The sequence below is a fragment of the Cervus canadensis genome, chromosome 8 (genome assembly GCF_019320065.1).
Source record: "Cervus canadensis isolate Bull #8, Minnesota chromosome 8, ASM1932006v1, whole genome shotgun sequence".
NCBI lineage: Eukaryota > Metazoa > Chordata > Mammalia > Artiodactyla > Cervidae > Cervus > Cervus canadensis.
In genome coordinates this window covers 37713575-37732483 of record NC_057393.1, presented here as the reverse complement: position 1 = coordinate 37732483, position 18909 = coordinate 37713575, and the positions used below count along the sequence as shown (strand labels likewise).

The 18909-nt window shown below is 42.4% G+C and overlaps 1 protein-coding gene across 1 annotated transcript; it reads right to left on the bottom strand.

Annotated features, from left to right (window-relative positions):
* Positions 1-8864: 8864 nt before the first annotated feature.
* ANKRD1 (ankyrin repeat domain 1) lies at positions 8865-18520 on the bottom strand. Its single transcript, XM_043476689.1, has 9 exons — positions 18183-18520; positions 17335-17514; positions 16301-16438; positions 15856-15963; positions 14273-14371; positions 12652-12750; positions 12446-12544; positions 12212-12310; positions 8865-9707 (listed from the first exon to the last, which is right to left on the bottom strand). The coding sequence occupies exons 1-9, from the start codon at positions 18207-18209 to the stop codon at positions 9597-9599; spliced, it is 960 nt and encodes a 319-aa protein (XP_043332624.1). The 5' UTR covers positions 18210-18520; the 3' UTR covers positions 8865-9596.
* Positions 18521-18909: the final 389 nt, after the last annotated feature.

The following is an 18909-nucleotide window of genomic DNA, read 5'->3' as shown; positions in this document are numbered from 1 at the left end:
TTTGAGCATTACTTTACTAGCGTGTGAGATGAGTGCAGTTGTGTGGTAGTTTGAGCCTTCTTTGGGATTGGAATGAAAACTGACCTTTTCCAGTCCTGTGGCCACTGCTGAGTTTTCCAAATTTGCTGGCATATTGAGTGCAGCACTTTCACAGCATCATCTTTCAGGATTTGAAATAGCTCAGCTGGAATTCCGTCACCTACACTAGCTTTGTTCGTAGTGAGGCTTTCTAAGGCCCACTTGACTTCACATTCCAAGATGTCTGGCTCTAGGTGAGTGATCACACCATCTTGATTATCTGGGTCATGAAGATCTTTTTTTGTGTAGTTCTTCTGTGTATTCTTGCCACCTCTTAATATCTTCTGCTTCTGTTAGGTCCATACCTTTCTGTCCTTTATTGAGAGTAAGCGTCTTTTAATTTCATGGCTGCAGTCACCATCTGCAGTGATTTTGGAGCCCAGAAAAATAAAGTCTGACACTGTGTCCACTGTTTCCCCATCTATTTCCCATGAAGTGATAGGACCAGATGCCATGATCTTAGTTTTCTAATGTTAAGCTTTAAGCCAACTTTTCACTCTCCTCTTTCACTTTCACCAAGAGACTCTTTAGTTCTTCTTCACTTTCTGCCATAAGGGTGGTGTTATCTGCATATTTGAGGTTATTGATATTTCTCCCGGCAATCTTGAGTCCAGCTTGTGCTTCTCCCAGCCCAGCGTTCCTCATGATGTATTCTGCATATAACTTAAATAATCAGGGTGACAATATACAGCCTTGACATACTCCTTTCCCTATTTGGAACCAGTCTGTTGTTCCATGTCCAGTTCTAACTGTTGCTTCCTGACCTGCATACAGGTTTCAGCAAGGTGGTCAGTTATAAATACAAAAGCCAATAGTTTTAATTAATAAATATTTTATAACAGTAACTTGTTATAAAATACCATTTTAAAAAATGGTCCCTAATCACAGACATGTTACCAAGAAACGATGGAACTCATGAAGAAAACTCTTAAAGGATACAGGAAACTAAAGCCTGGACTACGTCAAGGGAGATGTGGTCAAATTCTTCCCCAATTTATGAATTTAACAAAATCCAAAACAATGTATGTATTATTGTTTGTGTTTAGTTTTGCTTTTAGGCTTCATATTTTGAAAGAAAAAAATTGAGACTAGCTAGGGAATTTTGTAGGGAAACACTGGGAGGGACTTGGAATGGTGATTATTACAGAGTACAACAGAAATCTAGTAGCTAAAACAGTGTATAATTGGTACAGAAATCCATGTAGATGAATAAAAGAGCTGGGAGTCCGGAACACTCCAGTTACAAGAAGTGGTGACCAGATTGTTCAGTTAGTGGCATTGGAACAACTGGTTACTAGCAGGAGAGGCAGGACAGCATAGTACAGTAAAGTGCAAAGACTGAAGACATGCTACCCAACCTGCTAGTACTTACTGCCCAAGACTTTGGGCAAATGACATAACCACTCTGCGTCACTTCTCTTCTCCCTGTAGTGTTATTGCAAGGGTTAAGTAGATTGAAATTTGTCAAAGGCTCAGAGCAGAACCTGTCAGGTAGAATGTTCCTACTAAGTATCAGCTATAATTCTGTCATTTAGGGAAAAAAGTTCACTGCCTATCTCATACCCAGGACACACACATCATAAATTCAAGTGGATTAAAGAGTTATTTTTTAAAAAGATTGGATTGGAAAAGCCCTAAACATAGTCACCAAAGCCAGAAAATAGAAAAGCTTGATCAGTTTGTCTCTATAAAAATCTAGTGTTAGAGAAGTACAACAAGGAAGGTACATTTGCAATGCATATTCCAGCGAGGTTTAACATTCTTGACTTTTTTAAGAGATTGCTTTTAAAAAACAAATATGCAGCATGACAAATACTGCTAGTGTCCATCCAGATTCTTTTTACCAGGTGGTACCCCCTCCCCCGCAGCTGCTGCAGATATTGGGTATTACTTTTTTACCCTCCCCCTCCCCCCGAGATTGTCCAGGGCTGATTGTCCCAGAAGTGTGCGGGAAGGTTTGCCCCCACCCCTGGAGCTGGCCCATGGTGGACGCCTGATGCAGGGCATTACAGCTTGCCCTTCTGGTCTCTGTGGTGCACTTTATGCTTCTGAGCTCCCCATGAAACTAGGTCTAGGGGAGACTTCTGAAACCACCTCCGTGCCCTTCTCGTGCCCTGTCCTGTTTCCCTCAGTCCCTTATAGCGAACTCTCAAGAAATCACACAAGAATCCTCAAGTGCCACTTCCAGGGAACCTGACTTAATAGAAAATTGAGCAAAGAAGATTGACCCAGAAAAATGCTCAACAAACCTGAAGATGCTGAACGTTTTTTTAGTAATCGGGAAAATCATCAAAAATACATCTTTCCATTGCTGATTGGGTTGGAAAAACAAAAGATTATTTATAAAATGAGTATTTTCTTGATTGTGGGGAAAGGCTAAGAGATAATTTGATACCAGCCTTATAGATACTTCTATAAATGTATTTCTTCAGAAATAACTGGTTAGGTGCAAAGGAGGCATGGGTAAGGATAGTCATTGCAACAATGTCTAAAATGGGAAAATGGAAGCAACCTAGATGCCCAATAATGATAGGATGAGTTACACGATCCATTGTATATTGAAACAAGACTATCATTTATAAAAATGTCTAGAATAAGTTGTTCACTTGACAATAAAGTTATAAAGCTAAGTATATGGTGCCCATATGTGCACAGAAGTAATCAGTGCCATGAAATTAGGGTTACAAGGAATGTTTGTTTTCTTCATTATTCATTTTCATAATTGGCTTATTAATGAGCATGTGTTGCTTGTTCAAGGGGAGAAGCCATTTTTTTCATTTAGGAGGTAAAGGTAGCATGATAGATGTTATGACACGGAGAAAAAAATGTACAGCAGGAACACACGAGACTAAAAAGCCCCAGTAAGGATCAAGGATGGCTTTCTGGAGGACGAACAGCTACCCTGAAAGGGAGGAATGAGGAAAAATTATACAGTGGGGTGGGAAGAAGAGCCTTTCAGGGGGTTGACACAGTATATGAGAACAAAAGCTAGTGCCTAGTTTTTTTTTTTTAAGAAACTGAAAATTCAGTTGAGTTGAAATTTACTGTTTAGCTAGGAAAGTCATGAGAAATAGATGAGAACAAAGAGTTAATAGCAGCCAGATTTCAAGAGTTTTTAAATGTTAAGGCATTTTTATTTCATCCTGAGAGCAATGGGCAGTCACTGAAAATTTTTGTAGAGAAGAATGACCAGATTTGCATTTTAGAAAAATCACCCTGGCTGCAACTTGCAGAACAGACTGGAGGAAAGTTAAGCTGAGGCATTTGAGTAACCAGGGAGATGACAGTTTGAACTAGGAGTGGCCCCAAGGACAAGAGGAAGTGGACAGATAACAGAGCCCCTTAGGTAGTATTCTTGGTAAGCAGTCCTGGGGTTATTTGAAAGAGGGATGAGGCAAAGGGCAAGTCGACAACAACTTCCAAGACTCTCCATTGGCCAGTGGGACGTTCACCGATAAAAGAACTCAAGTGACAGACTGCAGGCAAAGAGCTGGCTCAGGTTGGAAGACAGCTTATAAATGTTGACCACCTGTGTGACAGAAACAAAGGTTTTGCCTCAAGTGTTTATCTTCTCAAGTAGCAAAGGTCACTGAGTTGCCCTTGTTAAAATGAAACTTACTCCGTGTTGATTCTCATGCCCCCTACTTCGTACTAGTGCAAATCTTTATATGCAGGAACAAAAAAAGTGTTTTAATCCCTTACTTCTTTACCTTCCAGTTCTTGTGGGGAAGGGAACTTGAGGAAGACATAGAAAACTCGGCCACATAATAACACACCCAAGTTGTGCTGTGGGAGACGTCAGTGTAGCAAGGGAGATGCTGCCTGTGTAGTAGGTACTTTGCTTAGAGTAAATGGAAGGATCCTGAACCATAAAGATCTGATGGGTTAGAGCCAGCAGGATTCCCTAGGGAGGGCAGGGGGTGGCAGAAGGGTATTGAGAGGGACGGATATAACAGAATGAAGCTCCCGAGGCCCCCAGGAGGTGGATGCTACAAATTGTTCAGAGACCAGATAGAAAAGGCACAGAAATATTTCACACCATTCTCACAACTCCATGATCAGCTAACTGAAGGATCTTCTGGTTATGGGTTGTGCCTGCACGCACTCAAAGGGTTGGCGACATAGCTGAGAGGTGATGAGTATCATACTATCTAAAGTGGTTTTTGGTAGGGGTACCAGTGCAGATGTTTTACACTGGCCTTCAAACATTTCCAGAAGTGGCAAACTTCCCCCATAACCTTGCCCTTTTCTACATTCTCTCTGCTGCCTAGAGCACCGTACTTTAATAACTCCAGTTTATCCTTCAGACTCCTCCGGGAAGGTCCCCACCTCAAAGAAGTCTTTGTAGAAACTCCCTCCCCTGCCTCCCCCATCAAATGATGGGCCTGCAAAGCTTAGACTCTTAGCATGCTATGCTTGTTACTTCATTGTACTTACTACAGATTGTTCAGGTCACTGCAGTCGCTCAGTCGTGTCCAACTGCGACCCCATGAATTGCAGCACGCCAGGCCTCCCTGTACATCACCAACTCCCGGAGTTTACTCAAACTCATGTCTATTGAGTCGGTGATGCCATCCAGCCATCTCATCCTCTGTTGTTCCCTTCTCCTCCTGTCCCCAATCCCTCCCAGCATCAGGGTCTTTTCCAGTGAGTCAGCTCTTCACATGAGGTGGCCAAAGTATTGGAGTTTCAGCTTCAGCGTCAGTCCTTCCAGTTAACACACAAGACTCATCTCCTTTAGGGTGGACTGGTTGGATCTCCTTGCCACCCAAGGGACTCTCAAGAGTCTTCTCCAACACCACAACATCAATTTTTCGGTGCTCAGCTTTCTTCACAGTCCAACTCTCACATCCATACATGAGCACTGGAAAAACCATAGCCTTGACTAGATGGACCTTTGTTGGCAAAGTAATGTCTCTGCTTTCTAATATGCTATCTAGGTTGGTCATAACTTTCCTTCCAAGGAGTAGGCATCTTTTAATTTCATGGCTGCAATCACCATCTGCAGTGATTTTGAAGCTCAGAAAAATAAAGTCTGACACTGTTTCCACTGTTTCTCCATCTATTTCCCATGAAGTGATGGGACCAGATGCCATGATCTTAGTTTTCTGAATGTTGAGCTTTAAGCCAACTTTTTGACTCTCCTCTTTCACTTTCATCAAGAGGCTTTTTAGTTCCTCTTCACTTTCTGTCATAAGGATGGTATCATCTGCATATCTGAGGTTATTGATATTTCTGCCGGCAATCTTGAGTCCAGCTTATCCTTCTTCCAGCCCAGTGTTTCTCATGATGTACTCTGCATATAAGTTGAATAAGCAGGGTGACAATATACAGCCTTGGCATACTCCTTTCCCTATTTGGAACCAGTCTGTTGTTCCATGTCCAGTTCTAACTGTTGCTTCCTGACCTGCATACAGGTTTCTCAAGAGGCAGGTCAGGTGGTCTGGTATTCCCATCTCCTTCAGAATTTTCCACAGTTTATTGTGATCCACACAGTCAAAGGCTTTGGCATAGTCAATAAAGCAGAAATAGATGTTTTTCTGGAACTCTCTGCTTTTTCGATGATCCAGCAGATGTTAGCAATTTGATCTCTGGTTCCTCTGCCTTTTCTAAAACCAGCTTGAACATTTGGAAGTTCACAGTTCACGTATTGCTGAAGCCTGGCTTGGAGAATTTTGAGCATTACTTTACTAGCGTGTGAGATGAATGCAATTGTGCGGTCTATTTGAGCATTCTTTGGCATTGCCTTTCTTTGGGATTGGAATGAAAACTGACCTTTTCCAGTCCTGTGGCCACTGCTGAGTTTTCCAAATATTGCTGGCATATTGAGTGCAGCACTTTCACAGCATCATCTTTCAGGATTTGAAAATAGCTCAGCTGGAATTCCATCACCTCCACTAGCTTTGTTCATAGTGATGCTTTCTAATGCCCACTTGACTTCACATTCCAGGATGTCTGGCTCCTAGGTGAGTGATCACACCATCATGATTATCTGGATTGTGAAGATTTTTTTTTTTTTGGTACAGTTCTTCTGTGTATTCTTGCCACCTCTTAATATCTTCTGCTTCTGTTAGGTCCATACCATTTCTGTCCTTTATCAAACCCATCTTTGCATGAAATGTTCCCTTGGTGTCTCTAATTTTCTTGAAGAGATCTCTAATCTAGGCCGAGACAAGCTACCACATGCCCGAGGTCAGGGGCAGCGGCCAAGTGGAGCTACCCCACACCCCGAGGTCAGGGGCGGCTGCCAAGAGGAGCAACCCCACCTCCAAGGAGCGGTGGCTGCCCAGGCACAGGAGGGCCAAGAGGAGCTACTCCACGTTCAAGGTCAGGAGGGGCGGCCGTGAGGAGATACCCCTCGTCCAAGGTAAGGAGCAGAGGCTGCGCTTTGCTGGAGCAGCCATAAAGAGATACCCCAAGTCCAAGTTAAGAGAAACCCAAGTAAGACGGTAATTGTTGCAGGAGGGCATCAGAGGGCAGACACACTAAAACCATAATCACAGAAAACTAGCCAATCTGATCGCACAGACCACGGTCTTGTCTAACTCAATGAAACTAAGCCATGCGGTGTGGGGCCACCCAAGACAGTCAGGTCATGGTGGACAGGTCTGACAGAATGTGGTCCACTGGAGAAGGGAATGGCAAACCACTTCAGTATTCTTGACTTGAGAACCCCATGAACAGTATGAAAAGGTAAAATGATAGGATACTGAAAGAGGAACTCCCCAGGTCAGTAGGTGCCCAATATGCTACTGGAGATCAGTGGAGAAATAACTCCAGGAAGAATGAAGGGATGGAGCCAAAGCAAAAACAATACCCAGTTGTGGATGTGACTGGTGATAGAAGCAAGGTCTGATGCTGTAAAGAGCAATATTGCATAGGAACCCGGAATGTTAGGTCCATGAATCAAGGCAAATTGGAAGTGGTCAAACAGGAGGTGGCAAGAGTGAATGTCGACATTCTAGGAATCAGCGAACTAAAATGGACTGGAATGGGTGAATTTAACTCAGATGACCATTATATCTACTACTGTGGGCAGGAATCCCTTAGAAGAAATGGAGTAGCCATGATGGTCAACAAGAGAGTCTGAAATGCGGTACTTGGATGCAATCTCAAAAAAATGACAGAATGATCTCTGTTCGTTTCCAAGGCAAACCATTCAACATCACAGTAATCCAAGCCTATGCCCCAACCAGTAACGCTGAAGAAGCTGAAGTTAAACAGTTCTATGAAGACCTACAAGACCTTTTAGCACTAACACCCAAAAAAGATGCCCTTTTCATTATAGGGGACTGGAATGCAAAAGTAGGAAGTCAAGAAACACCTGGAGTAACAGGCACATTTGGCCTTGGAGTACAGAATGAAGCAGGGCAAAGGCTAATAGAGTTTTGCCAAGAGAACGCACTGGTTGTAGCAAACACCCTCTTCCAACAACACAAGAGAAGACTCTACAGATGGTCAACACCGAAATCAGATTGATTATATTCTTTGCAGCCAAAGATGGAGAAACTCTATACAGTCAGCAAAAACAAGACTTGGAGCTGACTATGGCTCAGATCATGAACTCCTTATTGCCAAATTCAGACTTAAAGAAAGTAGGGAAAACCACTAGACCATTCAGGTATGACCTAAATCAAATCCCTTATGACTATGCAGTGGAAGTGAGAAATAGATTTAAGGGACTAGATCTGATAGACAGAGTGCCCGATGAAATATGGACGGAGGTTTGTGACATTGTACAGGAGACAGGGATCAAGACCATCCCCATGGAAAAGAAATGCAAAAAGGCAAAATGGTTGTCTGAGGAGGCCTTACAAATAGCTGTGAAACAAAGAGAAGTGAAAAGCAAAGGAGAAAGGGAAAGATATTTCCATTTGAATGCAGAGTTCCAAAGAATAGCCAGGAGAGATAAGAAAGCCTTCCTCAGCAATCAGTGCAAAGAAATAGAGGAAAATTGCAGATTGTTACCATGTATTTATTTCTGTGATCACTTCTTTAATATTCCTAGGAAGTCCTAAGAATAGGGGGCTTCCCAGGTGGCTCGGTGGTAAAAATCCACTTGCTAATGCAGGAGATGAAGGTTCGATCCCTGGGTCAGGAAGATCCCCTGAAGAAGAAAATAGAACCCACTCCAGTATTCTTGCCTGGGAAATCCCATGACAGAGGATCCTGGCAGGTTACAGTCCATGGGGTCACAAAGAGCTGGACACGACTTAGCGACCAACAACAATCCCAGGAAGGCAGGGCAGGGACAATCTGGTTTGCTCATCACAGGTCATAGCACCTGACCTAGCATGTGATAAAATCGCTCTCTTTGGAGGTGAACAATCATTGGCCAGGTGCATTTTTTTCTTGGGCAGCTTTGACACTAGTAGCTGGTGTCCACAATAATTGTTAAACCTCAGATTAGTTAAACCCCAGTGGGAACGTTTTAAGGAATCATTAACTTGTAGTAAACATTTTGCCCACCAGAGGTCCCTTTCTCCCCATCACTGGAGCCAAAGAGCTTGAACTCCTTGTGTATCTTCATGGTTTTCATAGCCATGCTGCTCATTGAAGACTGGTATACCACCACCTTTGCATTGCCCAGGGGCTTGTCAGTAATGCAGATCTCAGTCCCCACCCACACTGGAGGAATCAGAATCTGCATTTTAGCAAGATTCTCAGGTGATCTGTGTACACATGCAATACTGCGAAGTGCAGTTCTACAGAACATTCATAACCTGAAAAGCTTGGAAGACAAAACCCCATCTAAATGGCCTTTCCACCAGATTTAAACAAGGAAAGAGGTTTAGAATCTGCTTTTATTATGAATATAAAATATACATACAACATAATATACATTTACACATTTACAATTTGCAGTTAGTTTCACTTTTTTGAGCACATTTGGTTCTGCAAGGCCCAGTAGCCCATGTTCCTTCCACTTACACTCAAGACATTCTCTTCACCTTGGTACATACTTGGTAAGAAATACCAGGCCCAGGCGTCAAATGGCCAGCTTTACTGTCTTCACAGAATCACTTTCATCTTGTTTCCCCTTCTGCTCCTACAGGCTTTCCATGGCCTCAAACTTCAGTATTAAAAATGCAGGAGAAAAGAGGGCTGCAGTAATCCCCTTTGTCTTTCAAAATCACCTTGAAACATCTCACCTGAGCGAGGTGATACATCATAGGCATTGCTGGTTAATATGGTTTAAGAACTACCTACGGGGAGGCTCTGACGTGTCACATACAAACTAAGCTTATTCACCAAATGAATGATCACAAAGGATCTGAGTATCGGTGGTATCGCAGTAAATAAATAAATAAGTTAACTGGAATAAATACAAATAAATAGAGTGAGTTTCACTAAGGAAAATGTCAATGCCTACGTCCCTGTGCTCCAAACCTCATTAGGTGCCGCTTTACAACAGTTTGATAAACAGAAGCTGGATTTCTGTATGAGTCGCTCTTTGGGGCAACGCCTTCCATGTGCTGGTAAAGAGCAGCCAATGGAATCGTTCGTCATCACTTTTCTCAGAATGTTGCTATGCGAGAGGCTTTGTAGGAGTTCTCTTTGAGGCTGTCAAATATTGCTTTGGTTCCATTCTGCCAGTGTAGCACCAGATCCATCGGAGTCTTCCCAGCCTAATCAAAACAGAGGAGGGAATTTGACTTCCAGGTTGAAGACATCTATAAGTTCATCTCCTCTGTGTGTGTGTATTTAATGAGATAATGGATAGGTGTATGTTACTGAGGTGTTTTATGTTTCCCACTATGATTTACAGTTTATATTCAAACCAGTCCTTTACTGTTTCTCACAGGAATGCTTTTGGCATTTCAAATTAGCAGATCAACAGTGTTTGTTTTTTTTGCCCCCCTGTGGGACTATCCCAGGTGTTGGTAAAAAAATTCCTAGTCCCTTGACACTAAATAGCAAGCCTAAGCCAAATTATTCTGAAATTCAAAAGATGTCTCTGTACTTCTACAGTGTACTGCAGAATGGGCATGGAGAGGTAGCAGTATCCACATGGTCAAAAACCAGTTCCTATCAGTTTGGAAAATGATTCCTGACTGATAAAAACTGGTGGGATATGAGCTGCTGCAACACCTTGGCTTAATTACACAGGTACCGCTCCAGGGAGTAGATTTTTCACAGTTGCTCAGAAGTTACAATGGGCTCTCCCAGGAAATTTATTTTTCTTAGAGATGATATCAATGATTTTTGAGACCAAAATTTTTTTACTTTATGTCTCAAGATATTTACAAAAGTTAAAATTATGTCACATCTCAATTCTTGCCTTTCAATTTAAGAAGTCCTAAAATTTTCCATCTCTATCTATTCAGAAGTCTCTCTTTATCCTAGAGATTGCAAACTGGCAGCTTTGAGATGCAAATTAGTCTAGAGACCTGTTTTGGCCCAAACAGAGCTTAGATTTTTTAAAAATTGGAATTAATTGGCAACGGTTGGAAATTAAGAGATTTCCCAATTGAATCTGTGATCTCTCTGAAAAAAACTGGAAGGCTTGGCAGCACGATATCCATGGTTTCATGGAGCAAGAAGGGACTGGATTAGGGAAGGACCGCTACCTTCTGTGCACAGAGCCTGCAGCCACCATAAAGTCATTTATGTGATCTGCCTGGGCCCTGGGCGGATTTGAGTTGGTGTCCCTGCAACCTTAATTTTGGACCTTCTCACCCTGTAGCATGTGCTGTGAGGAACACTTATCAGCAGAGGTGAAGACAGAGTTTGGGACAATGACACAATAATGATACAGTAGTGTATTGTTTGCAATTCCCTTCAAGATGGTGTCCAGTAATTTAGTAGTCTTTTTTGGAAATATCCATCCATTGGGTCAACGACATTCATACTTCTAGAACCTTTATGCTGGGGTCTTACTGAAAATGCAGAGCTCTGAGGCCTATTTATATATTTAGGGCTATTTTTCCATGAATTCTTTAAACTCCTTTGTATTGAAATTTATCTCGTGATTCCCTGGCTACTTACACAGTCTCCCCAAATCTATATGCTTTTCACCTCTGCCTGAAAAAAAAAATTATATTTCTGCAGCTTTGGGGGTTTTGTTGAATCTACTCTTTCTGATGGTTTAAATTATTTGATAAGATCAATCCTATATCAAGGATGAGGGGACCCTACTGTTAACACTTTCCCAACTCAAGCAGTCTCTATTTATTGCATTTATTTTGTTCCTATCACCAGGACAGTTTTTTTTTTTTTTGAATGATGAAGTATTCCTCTCAGTCTTATAGTAACACAGTAAGAGGAGGAAATGATTCACAGTAAAAGATGACTGGGTTTGTTTTTTTTTTTTCCCTTTCTTTGTAAAGTGATTCTCCAAAAGCCTCTTTCAAATTACTTCTTCAGTACTTTACACTCATTCCTCCCAGTGGTATTTTTAAAGCTTATATTAGATGATGCTTGACTAGGAATTGGGACCATGAGGAAAATCTGGTTACATTCCCTGGCTTACAGATGAAGCTAAATTAACATGTACTTGTAAAAGGGATTTATACAAGCATTTTCTGGGCCTAAATATAAGAAACTATTTTGAGGGATGTGCAGCTAAACCAAAGAGGAGAATGAATAGAAATTAGCTCAAAAATAAAGGCAAACGCATGGCTACCTCTGTAGGAAAGTGGTAGCATTCATGCTGTTGTAAGAGGGGAAGGACTATTCACAGTTACTCAGATTCAGTGTTGAATCATTTGAGTTCCTCGACCTTTGGCTGCACTGACCACTGTGGAATTTTCAAGAGCTTCAAGAATGGTGGGTGTCTTTATTCATGACTATTCCAGCCTAGCTCAACCAGGGATGGCCAAAGCAGACACTGCTTGTGTCTGTGAAGGTGGGTGGTTTGATCATCTTTTATTTTCAATACCAAATTCTGAAAGAATTCCTAAATACTGTGTTAGGCATTGAGGGCATAGGAGGCACTGTGGCTTCCGCATCTTGTGATCAGGTGACCTGAGTCCTTGCCAAGGTCAGCAATATCCTTATGGGAAGGAACAGGGCATTTAAATCATCAAAAGACCCCCGAAATGCTGCCGTTGTAAGGCTATTTTCAAGTATGTGAGCCATACTTCTGTTCATTAGAAAGCCGGCAAACAAGGCCCCTTGCCTGAGTACTTACACAGTTCTTGACGTTGAGGTCGGCGCCATACGTAATCAGGAGTCGGATCATCTTGTACCGATTCAGCCTCACTGCGTCATGCAAGGGGGTATCTCCTTCCTAGAGAACAGAGTGAACAGGCTAAAGGAGGGCCTGAGGCCAGGAAGTGGGTCCCGAAAGGGTGCCCAGCAGGGGTAGTGATCCCAAATAAATGAGTGAAGCTTTTAGGAGGCCAAACTCTGCCGGCCTACTCACCCGGTCTTTGGCGTTGAGGTCTGCCTCGCAGGCGATGAGATGCTCTGCGCACTCGTAGTGGCCAGTCCTCACCGCGACATGCAGCGCGGTGCTGAGCAACTATGAAATGGAAGAGCCCGTTGGGTCCCTGGGCATGAGGACAGAGGGTGTCCCAGACCCCAGCGCATGTGTGAAGGGGAGGAGGGGGACGGGGGTAGGAGAAATACCTTATCCCGCGCACTGATTTTGGCGCCTTTGTTCAGCAACAGTTTTAAGACATCCAGGCTTCCTCCGCGGCTTGCCCAGTGGATGGCTGTGGATTCAAGCTATACAGGGAAGGTAAGAGGACATGACTCAGTGGAAGAAGAACCTGGTCAGAGGATTTAGTTCTTGGTTTCTAAGACCTAGGAATACCAGGTTTGCTAGGGCATCTGTGATGGCACTGAGCTGTCCTGGTTTAGGTTGCCAGTTCTAACTATTGTAGTTCAAGTCTCTTGCCAAATGTTTTGGCCAAAAATGTGCGAACGTGAGTGTATGCTCTCCTGTGTATGTATCTGTGTGCATGTTTGCATCATCAGGAGGTTCTTAATAAACCTAATCTTTTTTAGAGAGGATAAGAACTAAAATGTACTGAGAATTTCGTGGTGCCCACATACTTCAGACGCACTGGTGCTCCCAGCAACATTGTGAAGTGGGCGTTCCTGTGCTCATTTTGCAAATAAGAAAAAGGAGGCTCCAAACTATTCAATTTTTTTACCCAAGGAAACACAGCTAGTAAGTGGCAGAAGAGTTATTCCAGCCCACAGTGTGCCTGGAATGTTTAACCACCTTTGCCAAATAAACTCAAGAGTTCTAGACAAATGTATGGATTTTAAAATTCTGGCAGAAAAGAAGTAGTCCCTTCCAAAAGACATTCGTCTGGATCTGACACCTCTGCCTGTGTCCCAGTCGTCTTTTCCTCATCGCTTCTTGGTTCTCTGCTGTCATCTGTTCTAGCACACTGTCCTCTCCCCACACCGTCATTGTTTGTGGTCACTGCACTTAATCATGCTGGAAAGTTTGGTGTATCCCTGGCCCTCCAAATATCATGCTCGTGAATTTTTGTGTCTTTCCACGCAAACTTTATATTTTGTTTCTTTACTTGTTTTTCTGTGTGTGTAACTTCTGGATTCAGTTTTAGCCAAATCCTTTGGACTTTTCCAGTCCCTTTTCCACTCTACTTGAAACGTCAAATTGAGCTGTCTTTAAATAAATAAAGCATTTTTCCCCCCAGCTCAATCTTCATTTCAAAGAGTATGCTATATATGGGTCTGCATAGAAATCACAGTGGTTGAATTACTGAGATCTGAATAGCAGCTACCTCCCTATAGATGCAATTCATTTTGTGTGCAGTCTAGCCCCAAATCTCACTGGCGGCAATCACCATCTATCAAATAAGGTGTGCAGCTAGAGAATTCTGAGATGTTGCTGGCAGCCAAGGGTCAGGAGCAGGTGGCCATGTATGATGGAAGGATGGGGATGCTGAAAAGCAAGTTTTGACTGTATTACTTCTCAGTAAGGCTACTGACTTGATAACGACCCAAGTCTTTGATGAGGATATTGAATTCTGTCCAACAGCTCTCACTTCCTTCTTTTCCCAGAAATACTCCTTTTCAGTATGTATGGAAGATACTTTCCACATGACCTAGTCCCATCTCCCAACTTCCCTTTGTATGGAGAAATAAGCTTCTGTCTAGTTCTCTCAGATCAATTTTCAATACAATTGGCCCCATTTTTCATAGTAGGTTTTCTCAAACTTCACATAGTCTACTTACTTTGGCTCATTTCCAAACAAAGAGATATATTTACCATATCACGGAATTCAATCTGTGCTCCAGCTTCTATTAACTTCTCCACAATTGCCAAATGTCCTTCCAAGCATGCTCTGTGAAGAGCTGTCCGTTTATACTGTCAGAATAGAGATTTTAAAAAGAGTGAAAGAAAGCAATGCATATAAAAATGAGTATAAATCCTTTCTAAGAAATAGGAAGCTGGGGATTCTGATGACCTAGCTGATAGAAACTTGAGTTCTTCTTTATGAGTTAGAAATGTCAAATTTACTAAAATTATCAACTAGAACAATTATTCTGCAACTGGGATTTGCATCTCCTGCAATACACGTTTCTAAGTGATTAGAGGTCTTCATCGAGGCATGTGGACTTAGATTCAAAACTACCTAAGTGCTGACACTTCCCTTTCTTGTGTTTTGTACCCTCATGATTTCTGTAGTATTTGCCATGCAGTTCAGGCCATTTCCTTCCTTTGGGACTGCTGTTAGGTTGAATATCAGCAAGTATTCATTTTTCAGATAACGGGAGACATTTTTCTTTCAGCTTCAGAAATGATTCCCCATTTCAGTTCATAGGGGAAAGGAGTCAAAAAAGGATTAGTGATGTCTGATAAATTGGCTTCCAATAATGGATTAATGGGTTTCCCAGGTGGCTTCCTTGGTGGCTCAGAGGGTAAAGAATCCACCTGCAAGGCAAGAGACCCAAGCTTGATCTCTGGGCCAGGAAGATCCGCTGGAGAAGGAAATGACTACCCACTCCAGTATTCTTGTCTGGAAAATCCCATGGACAGATGAACCTGGCGGGCTACAGTCCATGGGGTCGCAAAGAGTCAGACACAACTGAGTGACTAACACTTTCACTTCAGGTGGCTCAGTGGTAAAGAATTTGCCTGCCAATGCAGGAAATACAGGAGGCAGCAGATACCATCTCTGCATCAGGAAGGTCCCCTGGAGAAGAAAATGGCAACCCACTACAGTATTTTGCCTGAAAAATCCCATGAACAGAGGAGCCTGGCGGACTACAGTCTGTGCAGTCGCAGAGTCAGAGACTACTGAGCTCACACGAAAATGGATTAATAGGCTCTTTGTGCTGGAACACTATTAGGCATTATTTCATTCCAGTGCCCTCTCTTTTCAGATAAGGAAACTGAGGTCCAGAAAATGCAGATTGGCTGCTAGGAATCAAATAAGCAAGTACTGATAGAACTGATGCCTGAAATCCGGACTAGAGATTCCCTATGTAGAGCTGATATATTTGGGTCCAGTCAAAGCTAATGCTAATAATACATTTCTCCAGTCATGAGTGGTTGGTGCTGCCATACTAAAAGTCTATCCCAAAGATCTCAAAATTAAAGACAAACTGAAAAAAGCAGTGGGAAGAATATGAGAGTGCAAAAAAATAATGCAATCCATAGCACTGATCCAGCATTTTCTTTTTCTGGCCCACTGCACTCCCCTGTTATGCTACTGGCATATGTGGCAACAGCTGGGGAGACAGTTTCAGGTGGATTGATTTCTGGCACCAGACTAGCAAGGCTGCAGTAAAGCATAAGAAACACAAAATTAACAAGCTGGATTTTGCAGTGCTTTGTATAAGCCTTACCTCATCACAGACATCTGGATTGTTCTTGTCTGACAAGAATTTTTCTACTACTGGCAGTTTATTCTCCAGGGCAGCTTTGAGAAACCTAGGCACATCCACAGGTTCTGTCTAAAGTCAAAAAAAAAAAAAAAGTGTGAGAGTTACTATGGGCTTTCCAACATTCAGTCAAACCCTCCACAGATAGTTATTTCCTTGTAGCCTAAGGCCGAGGGTTTCCCTGGTGGCTCAAACAATAAAGAATCTGCCTGCAATACAAGAGACCCAGGTTCAATCTCTGGGTTAGGAAGATTCCCCTGAAGAAGGAAATGGCAACCCACTCCAGTATTCTTGCCCAGAGAATTCCATGGACAAAGGAGACTGATGGGCTACAGTCCATGGGGTCGCAGAGTTGGACATGACTGAATGACTAACTCCCACCCCCACAACATAACCAAGCAGCGCTTACCACGATTTCAGGTTCAGGTTCCTTCACAACTGGAACTTTTGTTTTCCTGTATTTTTTCCTTTTCTTCAGTTGAATGATTATTTCAAGATCTTCTAAATTTTCCAGTTTTGATCTTTGTTCTAGTTTTTTCTTCTTGAGCTAAAAAAGAAATCCGTGTTTCAAAATATGGTGAGTTCTACTGACAAGCATTCTGGTTGTGTCAAAACAAAATCTGCAAGGTCTGAGCTCAGTATGTGAGCAGTTTGAGCAAAAAGATTTAAAAAAATATTTATAATAAATCTTTGACTTGGATTTAGTGATTTCTTATTCAAGTATTTAGGGGTCAAATTTTTCAGCTAATTGCCTTTATCTTTACTTCCTTTGCTTGCAGCACCAGCTTCTTGTTGAAGATAGAATCTAGTCTCTAAGTGATGATTTTGTAATTATTTCCATAAACAGACCCCAGATTTCTGTAGAATTTTTTTTTTATCATGCTCATGAATTTTTTTAATTGAAAAAACTTTACTAATAAGTTTCAAACTCTAAAATTTCAATGCCAGTGTCTTTTAGGTGGCTCACTGAGCAGGGCTCATGAAACAGACTGTCTTGGGACTACATCTGTGGTTAGTAAGTAATGAAAACTCACCCAGCAACACATTTTGTCAACACAGAAAGTTGCCACAGTCAAACAATGATCCACGAACCACAAACCACATTATTGAGAAAAAAAGGCTCCCTTCCTTGGTATTAATTAGACAATATAAGACATCAGAAATTCACTGGACTCTTTTCTCTTTCCAAGTCTTTCAATCAAAACACAGTCATAGACCATTTGGTGATTGATTTAGAATCCAGAGGTCATAGTCTTGCCAAAGAATTATTTTCTACAGCCTGTTCCATAGAAGTTGCTTCTTTATAAGTTAGAAATTGATAAAGAAATACCTTTGGAATGGTTGCATTTATTTGGTTTCTCTCTCTTCTCCTTCCTATCTGGCACCTTTGTCCTCTACACCATTCCCAACCTCCCACTAGTGAATTTCACAGAAGGCCCTTACCTCTGCCTCTCGCTGTTTCTCAGTTTCCCATTGTTGCTCCCCCAGGCTCACAAAGTGGGTGGGAAGTGTTTTCAGGTCTTCCTGCTTCTCTAAAGTGACAGCAGCTTCATATTCTCCATCTCTGAAGTCCTCAGGAAGGAACTCCCCAGCATCCCCACTGCCATTCTTCTTCCCTGTAACCTACAAGGAAGAAGGTGGCAGCGTCAGAATAGCAGAGTCCGTCCTGGGGTCCTTCTCCATAAACGATGCTGCAGGAGGTCCCCCGGCCCTTCCTCCCTGCTGACAGTGGCTTCAGAGCAATGCACTCTCAGAGCTCAGGCTGTGATGCGCTGCCCCAGTGTTCCAGGAATACCTTCAGATGCTTGTTCTCTTGTGTTGGTTAAATCAAGGTTTAGGTTAGGTTGATATGTTTAAATCTTCTTTTAATCCACTTAATCACATTTCTCCTAAGAAAACCCCAACCTCTTCCCCGCATCCCCACCAACGGTTTTAAAATTCTATCATTTTCATTACTTTTGATGTTCCCTTGCCTTCCTATAGTTTCCAGATATATATTGTTGCAATAGAACTCCTTCCCTAAGGCATTTTGATTACTGTACATGATTCCACACTTTAGTGGTAAAACCAGAGGAGAAGATAATAAATAGGGAATATATAGAGAATTCATTACTGCCAGCTCCTTTTTTTTCCAATTTTACTTATTTCATCACATAAATCAACCGTTTTCCATATATGACATTTTCAGAATACCTGTGCGTTATGCCTGAAAGAAAAGAGCATTTCAATTTTCAAATAAAAATCAAGGCTGCACCATTTTTCACTGCGTAAAAATAATGTGCTTTACATACCAGCTCTTCTACCTTCAGAACCATCATGTTGACCCGAAGTTTGTCAGTCTGTTTTCCTCCTGAGGAATGAACCCTTGAGTTGCCCTGGGGAGCCCATCTGCTCCAGTGAGCTTATATAGCTAGAGCTGGGTGAGATAATCTTCCAACCTGGGAACCCAAGTAACACCCCTGCACCCCCACCCCCACCCCGCCCGCGGGGCCAACTCAGAGGCAGGTGAATTTTTCATTTCAGACTCAGTGTCTGGGAAGCAGGAGAGGGAGGGGATGACAAGTACCCCGCTGAATATGTGAATCAGGAAGAAATGTGAGAGGGCCATTCCTTTGGCAGTGACCACACCGCTCAGCAATGCAAGTCATCCTATTTATCGGGGAGCCAGAGGACAGCTGTCTGTTGACATTGCGCCACACCGCTGCTCCTTTTCCTTCTTTGTCAGCTTTCATATGACTAACCCTATCAAGAAAATGTAAATGGCCTGCGTATCACACCGCCAGTAATATCTTTCTGATAACCAGACTTATCAACACGTCACTTGGGGGAAGTGTTGCTTTAGGACATCCTATTCCCATGGGTAAACAGCCCGAGAGGAAAGGACCCAGGTCCTAATGTCCCTTGTCTATATCTGTTTGGAATCCTCTGGAGTGATGTCGAGGGCTAAAAAGGCCCCATGACATGCCACCTTACCATCATTATAAGAAATTGAAAGCATTCAGTAATACACTTTTGTTT

What these genes read in the sequence shown, in the direction of transcription:
- ANKRD1 (XM_043476689.1), bottom strand. Translation starts at nt 18,209, where the DNA reads ATGATGGTTCTGAAGGTAGAAGAGCTG. An exon ending in TTCTGAAGGTAGAAGAGCTG is followed by an intron (nt 17,515 to 18,182) that starts GTATGTAAAGCA and finishes TCTTCCTTGTAG; the next exon opens with GTTACAGGGAAGAAGAATGG. An exon ending in ACCTCAACGCCAAAGACCGG is followed by an intron (nt 12,311 to 12,445) that starts GTGAGTAGGCCG and finishes TCTGTTCTCTAG; the next exon opens with GAAGGAGATACCCCCTTGCA.